This window comes from Lepus europaeus, chromosome 10 (assembly GCF_033115175.1).
Source record: "Lepus europaeus isolate LE1 chromosome 10, mLepTim1.pri, whole genome shotgun sequence".
In the NCBI taxonomy this organism is placed as follows: Eukaryota; Metazoa; Chordata; class Mammalia; order Lagomorpha; family Leporidae; genus Lepus; species Lepus europaeus.
In genome coordinates this window covers 98,736,713-98,746,201 of record NC_084836.1, presented here as the reverse complement: position 1 = coordinate 98,746,201, position 9,489 = coordinate 98,736,713, and the positions used below count along the sequence as shown (strand labels likewise).

Sequence of the window (9,489 nt, the reverse complement as noted above, 5' to 3'; positions counted from 1 at the left end):
CAAGGACTTGGGCCATCCTCCACTGCCTTCCCGGGCCATAGCAGAGAGCTGGCCTGGAAGAGGGGCAACAGGGACAGAATTCGGCGCCCCGACCCGGACTAGAACCTGGTGTGCCTGCGCAAGGTGGAGAATTAGCCTGTTAAGCCACGGCGCCGGCCCCACCAAGGGTTTTTCAAACGTCTGTTCCCAGCGAAGTGCATTTTATAGTACTTGACACACCTGGGAGCAGTTTTAAAAAATAAATTGGAATTTATTCCAAAATACCAGAACTCGGACCGGAAAGGAAGAAAGCGCGTCCAGAGCCAGGGGCAAGCCTTCGCCGCCGGCCTCCTCAGGACCCTGGGGCCCTGGGGTCTGGGAGATGGCCTTTAGTCTGGGCGCAGTGATGAGATTCTTGGTGGTAGAAATGGACACGGATCCGAGTTCACTTGCGTTTTTAATTCTGTGGCAGACTTTCGGTGGTCGTTTGGTCTCGTCTTTCAAACGTTTCAGTAGAAAAGAAGCAGGTAGAAGCTTCCATCTTGGCAGGTTATGTTTACTTATATATAAGTGAAGATTGATTCTCCTTTAGGAGCCAGCCAAAGTGCTACAGTATCCCCTCTTTGTTTCTGGCTTTAAAAATAGAGCCTTAAGGTATTAACAAGGGTAGGACAATTTGTAGAAATGTACATTAATTTTCGCGTTTTTAAGTGAAGATTTTGTTTTGCCACTCTTATTTCAAAACATCTGCATTTGACTTTTTGTTTCCTTCCTTGTTGTCTTCCAATTCTTTTCCTATGGTTTCTTGTTTTTGTCATTTTTCCACTTTATTGCCCTTTGGAGTTCTATTAATTTAGCTTCTTAGGGACGGGCTAGTTTACATTCTAAATAAGCTTCTTTCATCAGAAAATAATTTGAACTGAATGATACATTGAGTTAGAAGATAATCAGATTTTTTATAATTAATGAAAATATTTTTACTGTAAAAATCACTGAATGGTTTTTGTATCAAATTCTAAATATCTTTTCATATTCTCTCTAGTTAGTTAAATACAGCTAAGGAATACAGGCAATATGTTCTACACCCACGTTCTTATGAATAAACGAGGGCCATTGGCCAAAATATGGCTTGCAGCTCACTGGGAGAGAAAACTCACAAAGGCCCAAGTGTTTGAATGTAACCTGGAGATAACCATTGAAAGAATTATTTCACCTAAGGTAGGTTATTGATTAAGCTGACAGTTTGTATTTGCCATGACTTCTAAAGAAGAAAGGAATCAAAATATATTTATAACATGAAATATGTTTCCAAAGAAGTTTTTTTTAAAAGATTCATTTTATTTATTTGAAAGGCAGAGTTACAGAGAGAGAGGAAGATAAAGAGAGAGAGATTTCTATCCACTGGTTCACTGCCCAAATGGCCACAACGGCCAGGGCTGGGCCAGGCTGAAGCCAGGAGCCAGGAACTCCATCCAGGTTTCCCACATGGGTGCAGGGGAGCCAGGAACTCTGTCCAGCTCTCCCACTTGGGCCATGGTATAATTAGCACATTAGCAGGGAGCTGGATTGGAAGAGGAGCAGCTGGGACTGGAACCTGGGGCCCATATGGGATGCCCATATCGCAGGTGGCAGCTTAACCCCAAATGCCACAACACTGGCTCCATAAGGAAGTTTTACTTCTCAAATGGTCTGTTTTAATTTCTGTAGCATTTTTCGGGATATAAACATACTTGTGTTTTGGTTTCTGTTAGTAGTTAACTGTATCATATATTTAGCATGAATAGATTGAACACTGAAAGATAAAGGCCATGTTTTGTGAATATTTCATAATCCTTTCTTATTACTTAACAACATTTCAAACACATAATAAGTACCTGATAAGTATTGCTTAGAAAATAATGAATGAGGCTGGCGCCGTGGCTCACTAGGCTAATCCTCTGCCTGCGGTGCCAGCACCCTGGGTTCTAGTCCCGGTTGGGGCGCCGGATTCTGTCCCGGTTGCTCCTCTTCCAGTCCAGCTCTCTGCTGTGGCCTGGGAAGGCAGTGGAGGATGGCCCAAGTGCTTGGGCCCTGCACCCACATGGGAGACCAGGAGGAAGCACCTGGCTCCTGGCTTCAGATGGGCGCAATACGCTGGCCGTAGCAGCCACTTGGGGGGTGAACCAACGGAAAAAGGAAGACCTTTCTCTCTGTCTCTCTCTCTCTCTCTCACTGTCTAACTCTGCCTGTCCAAAAATAATAATAATAATAATGAATGAATGAAAGGGGAAGGTAGAAAAAAGGATTAATGATAAATTAAAAAATGTGAAAACACATTATAAGTAAAGTACTATTTTCGCTGTAAAACAGCTATTAAAATATTAATACTTTCATAGGTTAGGCATTTTTCTGCTTGAAAGAAAAATGAATTATAATTGAAAAACTATTGTGTGTTAGGCACTAGGCTAGACTTTTTTAGTGTTTTTTTTTTTTTTTACTTTAAAATGTTATTTACTTGTTTATTTTATTTATCTGAAAGGCAGAGAGACAGACTGATCTCCCATCCGCTAGTTCACTCCCTAAATGTCCACAACAGCTGAGGCTAAGCTAAGCCAAAGCCAGGAGTCTGGAACTCAATCCAGGCTTCCCACATAGGTTGCAGGAACCTGGTACCTGAACCATCACCTGGTGTCTCCCAGTGTGTGTGTTAGCAGGAAGTGAAATAGAGAGTGGAGCCAGGGTTGAAACCTGGGCACTCCAGTATTGAATGTGGGCAGCCTAAGTGGCAGGCAGCTAAACTGCTATGCCAAATGCCTGCCCCTCTTAATTTATTTAATCTTCATACCACCCCTATGAGAGTGTCTTCTTTGAACTTCAGTGAAGTGTGGTAGTTAGCATGAGCTTTTGAGTTAGTCAGATTTATGTTTAATAACTGCTTTCCCAATAGTTTTATTATTTTGGCATATTACTTAACACATCTAAGTCTGTTTTCTCTCCTGTAAACAAAGGTAGTTGTCAAAATTATCTTAATGTATTAAAAAGCTATTAGGACAATGCTTATAAGTATATAATAAATTATAGCCATTTTTATTAACTGAAGTTCAGGACGGTTAAGTGTGGCTCAGCCTCAGACTTGAACACAAGTCTGTCTGAGTTTGTATTCTTCCCATAATGCCAACAACAGCACACTTCACTTAAATGCCACATTATGTTGTCTTCATTGCATAAAACAAGGAAATTAATCATTTTTACAAGGTGAGGCAAAAGTTAAATTATTTGCTTTAAATAAGAATATGAAATGTCTGCTTTAAAAAAAAGGCATTCTTATGATTTCAGTAATTTTCAAAGAACAGGATTTATGAACCTAATTTTTATTATTCTAATACTTTAAAAACTTATTGAAAGGTGAAAATTGCACTTCGAACTTCAGGACACCTTCTTCTTGGAGTTGTTCGAATCTACAATAGGAAAGCCAAATATCTTTTGGCAGATTGCAGCGAAGCATTTCTTAAAATGAAGATGACATTTCGCCCAGGTATATATGCAATGTTGAGCTGTCTCATTTCACTTGGTTCTTTTACATTGGTTGTTTGGGTGGGCTCTTTCAATTGGCAGTACTCTGTAATTGCAGGTGAGAATAGTGAATACAAACTTCATTTTGACTGAATCTTGTTTCCATGGTTAAGGATAATTATATTATTTCCCTTGCTTTTTCCCCATATTTTCAGGAAAAGATTATGCATTCCAAATATTGTAATATTCCCACCTATTTATAAAAGAAATATACTTAAAATCATCACACTTATGTAGGAAACTCTGATATTCCATTTTCAGTGATTCATTTCATCTGTCATATATTTTTGCCTCTATGAGAGAAATTAGAAATAGTGTGATTAAAAAATAAATATCAATAATTATCATTGTTTTTAGAACTCTCAGGACTCTAAATAACATGCTATTTATGAAACAGTATCAAAAATCCCTTGACATTTCCAAATACTAGAGATTTATTTGTGTCATGAATATAATCCATTGAAAATTTAATTTACATAATATCTGTTCCACTTATCTCCCACCTTGTAGTATGATTATTTAGGTATAGGTCTTACCTCTATTACTTCTCTTCAGGCTCCTTGAAGACAGCAGCTTAATTTTTTGAATCTCTTATAGTACCTGTCTCAGTGCCTTATGCATAACACTATTCCCCCAATCAACATTTGGTGAATTGGGATTGATAGGTTTCTTTTTTTAAAATCATCTTCATTTAAAATGTGGTAGAATCGCTAAGTAGATTTATGCTCATTTCAAATATGGTTCATTTGTTCATTTACTATATCTTTTATATATTCCACAAATATTTATTGATCTACCTTGTACAAAACACTATATTTGCCTCTGGAATATAGGACAAACAAGATCAATAAGATCCTTTTTAGTCTGGTAAAGAAATCAGATAACGAAAAGGTTTTGTAAAAGTATTGCAACAATTATAGATTATAATTGTGTTATAAAGTAAAATAAACAGAGAACTACACTTTAGTTAGGAGACTTGGGAACAGCCTTTCTGAGGGGATAGAATTTAAGCTGAGACTTGAAAAATAAGTACCAATCCATATGAAAAGTTCGTGAGGGAATAACATTGTACACCAATGGAATTTCTAGGACAAAGGTCTTATGGGGAGAAATTGCTTGACATTTTCAAGGAACAAAATGGCTAATATGTTAGAAGTATCACCAATGAGGCAGGGATTAGGGTGTCTGACAGTTTGTAGGACTGGAGAGGTCTTGATTAGAAATTTGGATTTTATTTGAATGCACTGGAAGAGTAGCTAAAGCATTTTAAACATGGGCATCATCTGATCTATTTGGTTTTTAAAAATATCACCCTGGCTGCTTTATGGAAAACAAATTGTGAGAGGCAGAAGTAGATACAGGGAAACCAGTATAGGGGACTAAGCAGAAGTTCGATGAGAGAAAATAAAGATTTAGTTGGGACTTTAAAAAGTTTTATGTAGCATTATTGCTTATTGAAGTCAATTTTTAAATTCTTTTCAGGACTGGTTGACCTTCCAAAAGAGAATTTTGAAGCGGCTTACAGCACTATCACATTACCAGAAGAATTTTATGATTTTGATACCCATAATATGAAGTAAATCATTTTATTTATTTTCCTTCAATTTGATTTTCTTGATATTTTGTTATTGTTCTATTCAGATTTCATGAAGGCAAATGAAATGAAGTTAACAGCTAACAAGTAAAACGTGTAATTGGCAAAGACTTAAAGTTAGTGTGAAAAAGCAAACTGCTGAATACATAGGCTGCAGTATGGACAGTGTATTCATCTATTCCTTTGGTAAATATTCATCAGATGCCTTCCATGTGCCAGGCACTGAAGAGCTAACAATGAATTAAACACGGCTCCTGGCCTCATGAATCTTACACTGTAGTTGTGGTAGACAGATGATAAACAAATGAGCAAGCATGATATTCCAAGTGATGATCAGAATTATAAAGAGAAATAAAAAATTAAATAAATAAATGAAACAATGGGCAGGAAAGGCTTTTCTGATGGAGTAAGAACAGAAACCCGAAGGAGGTGAAGGCAGAAATCATTCAGTAATGTGGGGGAAAAAAACGTTCCAGGTAAAGCAAGTGGTAAGGCCCTATGGTAGAGCACACTGAACGTTTTCAAGGAACAGCAAGAAGGCAAATGAGACTGGAGTGTTCATGACCTGCTGAACTGTAGGAGATGAGATAAGAGAGGCAGCTAGGAGTGTAGATGTAGGGTATGATAGGCTGTAGCAGGATTTTCATTTTACTCAGAGGAGAAGTACAAGAGGGTTTCAAATCAAGGAGTGAGCAGTCTGACTTGATTTCAATGTGCTCCCTCTGGCTACTCACTGTCAGAAGGAAAGGGAGGAAGTAGAGAGCCTATGACAAGATTAATGCGGTAAAAGGACAAATGAGAAAAGATAGTATCTGTGATCAGTTCTCAGTCTTCAGTTTATCAAGGTAGCAGCAGTCAAATTATGGATTTCTCTGGAAGGCAGAGCCAACAGAATTTTTTTTTTTTTTGACATGCAGAGTGGACAGTGAGAGAGAGAGACAGAGAGAAAGGTCTTCCTTTTTCCGTTGGTTCACCCCACAATGGCTGCTGTGGCCGGCGTGCTGTGGCTGGCGCACCGCACTGATCTGAAGCCAGGAACCAGATGCTTCTCCTGGTCTCTCATGCAGGTGCAGGGCCCAAGGACTTGGGCCATCCTCCACTGCCCTCCCAGGCCACAGCGGAGAGCTGGACTGGAAGAGGTGCAACCGGGACAGAATCCCGCGCCCCGACCAGGACTAGAACTCGGGGTGCCAGCGCCGCAGGCAGAGGATTAGCCTGGTGAGCCATGGCGCTGGCCAGAGCCAACAGAATTTGCTAACAAATTAGACATGGCTCTAAGAGAAAAAAAGTGTATGTATGATTTTGGGTACAGAATAAAGTAACTATATAATGAGATTAGAATAGCTAGGGAATGAGAAGTTTAAGGGGGGCTGAGACAAAGAGAAGGAAGGTTTTGGACATGTTTTAAGATGACAGTTACACATGTACTATGATCTGAATGTATGTTTTCCCCTAAAATTCATATATTGAAGCCTCCCCCAAGGTGTTAGTATTTAGAGGTGGGAACTTTGGGAAGTAATTAGATCATGAAGGCAGAACCCTCTCCTGAGTGACGTTAGTACCATTTTAAAAGAGGCCTGAAAAAGCCTCCTAGCCCCTTCTACAACGTGAAGCTCTAACCAGGTACGAAATCTGCTGGTGCCTTGATTTAAGGCTTCCTATCATTCAGAATTGTGAGCAATAAATTTTTGATTTTTATAAATTACACAGTCTAAGGTGTTTTAGCAGCCTTAATGGACTAAGACAACATCAACATGAAGTAGGTAGGTGATTGAATATCTTGGTCTGAGGTTCAGAAGGGAGGTGGTTAGTAGTCTTGGATATGAGAAAAAAAAACTAGCAAAGGAGACAAAAATGAGCAGATGGAAAGAAAATCAAGACAGTGGTGTCTCAGAAGCCAAGAGACGATTATGTTCCATGAAGGAGTTGTCTTAGTCTGTTTGGGCTTCTATAACAATATACTATAAAGTAGGTAGCTTGTGAACAATAGAAATTTATTTTCACAGTTCTAGAGTCTGAGTAGTTGAAGATCCAACTGCTAGCAGATTCAGTGTCTGGAGAGGGCCTCCTTCCTGGGTCATAGATAGCAATCTTATCACCATGGCCCTACAAGGTAGAAAGGGCAAAGCAGAGACCAGCATTGTGGAGTATCCTGTATTGGCCCTGGTTCATGTCCCATATGGTCTACTTCTGATCCAGCTCCCTGGTAATGGCATGGGAAAAGCATCAGAGGATGATGGCTCAAGTACTTGGGTCCCTGCTACCCATATAGGAGACCCAGATGAAGCTCTTGGCTCTTGGCTTTGGCCTGGCCCATCCCTGGACATTGTGGCCGTCTAGGAAGTAGACCAGTGGATAGAAGATCTTTCTCTCTCTCTCTCTCTCTCTCTCTCTCTCTCTCTCTCTCTCTGACTTTCAAATAAATACAAAAATATTTCACAAAAAAGAAGGAAGAGAAGAAGGGACAAAGCAGCTTTCTGACTGGGGCTGCTTGTATACAGGCGCTAATTCATTCATGAGGGCTCTACCTTCACGACCTAATCACCTCCCAAAGGTCTTGCCTCCTAATACCTTCACCTTGGTGATTACATTTCTTTTTTTTTTTTAAGACCTATTTTATTCATTTGAAAGACAGAGTTACAGAGAGAGGTAGAGACAGAGAGAGAGATCTTCCATCCACTGGTTCACTCCCTAGATGACCGCAATGGCCAGAACTGTGCCGATCTGAAGCCAGGAGCCAGGAGCTTCTTCTGGATCTCCCAAATGGGTACAGGGGCCCAAGAACTTGGGCCATCTTCTACTGCTATCCCAGGCCATAATAGAGAGCTAGATCAGAAGAGGAGCAGCCAGAACTAGAACTGGCACCTATATGGGATGCCAGCGCTTCAGGCCAGGACTTTAACCCACTGCGCCACAGCGCCAGCCCCTTGGTGATTACATTTCAACATATGAGCTTTGGGGGTAGAAACATTCAGTCTGTATCAAGTGCAAACATCTATTTCAAATGCTGTTGGTTAGGACCAAGAAGTATTTGGCTATATATATGTCAAACTAATGTTTATAATACTATTGAGAAAATAAATTTTTTATAATAAAGCCTGATTTTGTTTTAGGTTTTTTTCATTGTACTGAAAAATTACTGTGTTCTGCTTACATGTTTTCCTTAATCTTGTATTTCTCTATAGTGCTGTTGATGTTTCAGAACAGTTTACTCAGAATCAAAGTAAACCCGAAGAAATTACACTTAGAGAAGAATATGGCAATGATCTACTTTTCCAAGCTGAGAGCTTTGGTAATAGTATTTGAGAAATCAAAATTTATAATCAAAATGCAAATATAGTAAGTTATATACAAATAATAAATTAATTTTATCCTGAAATAATGCCAGTAGAAATATCTACAGAATCAATCTTTTAATGTATAATCTCCCAATCAGTTTTTCCTTGCCTCTTTCTAGCAGAACTGCCAATGCTAAGAAGCAGTGTTAGGCTATACTTTCCTTCTCAGTATATATTCTATGTTGAATTCCTGCTGTATGTCAGATACTATCAAGACATAGGCAGCACCAAAGTTTAAAGGAGCAATTTTGCTCTCAAGGAACTTCAGACTGGGAGAGAGACATGTAAATAGTTGCTATAGTTAAAAAAGTATGTATATGCAAGGTTTTACATGTATGTTCATAAAATACCTTCAAAATATCATATGTATGATACCAATTACAAAATAACAGATATTAAGTCAACTTGAGGGTGAAGAGGAGAAAATACTACCACCCAAAGATACATATTAATTATGAAACAGAAGTTGATTTTTAAAAGATTTATTTATTTATTTATTTATTTAAAAGGCATACTTACAGAGAAAGAGGGAGAGACAGAGTGAGAGATCTTCAATCTGTTGGTTCACTCCCCATATGGCTGCAATGGCTTGAGTTGGGCCAATCTGAATCCAGGAGCCAGGAGCTTCATCCTGGTCTCCCATGTGAGTGCAGGGACCCAACCACTTGGGCCATCTTCTACTGCTTTTGCAGGCACCTAGCAGGGAGCTGAATCAGAAGTGCAATAGTCAGGACACAAACCAGTGTCCACATGGGATGCCACACAGGTGGCAGCTTAACCCACCATGCCACAACGCTGGCCCAAGAAGTTGACTTTTTAAATGTTAAAGTCTGGGAGTGGGCATGGGTGCAGCAATTAGAATGCCATTTAGGATGTCCACATGCCATGTCAGAGTCTTTCCAGATGAAAATGACCTTCCAGATGATCCATCAGTAAATCAAAAAAAGAAGAGGAGGAAGATTAAAAAGAAAAAAGAAGACCCACATAAAGCCATATGAAAAAATTGTATTATGTCATAGATACGTA

At 39.3% G+C, this 9,489-nt stretch overlaps 1 protein-coding gene across 1 annotated transcript in view; it reads left to right on the top strand.

Moving 5' to 3' along the window:
* The first annotated feature begins 1,053 nt into the window (after window positions 1-1,053).
* RAD21L1 (RAD21 cohesin complex component like 1) overlaps window positions 1,054-9,489 on the top strand; it is a 29,872-nt gene continuing 21,436 nt past the window's right edge. Inside the window, exons 1-4 of the mRNA XM_062203966.1 lie at window positions 1,054-1,197; window positions 3,364-3,493; window positions 5,014-5,107; window positions 8,311-8,417. Of these exons, the coding sequence (XP_062059950.1) occupies window positions 1,054-1,197; window positions 3,364-3,493; window positions 5,014-5,107; window positions 8,311-8,417 (475 nt within the window). The remainder of the gene's footprint in view (window positions 1,198-3,363; window positions 3,494-5,013; window positions 5,108-8,310; window positions 8,418-9,489) is intronic.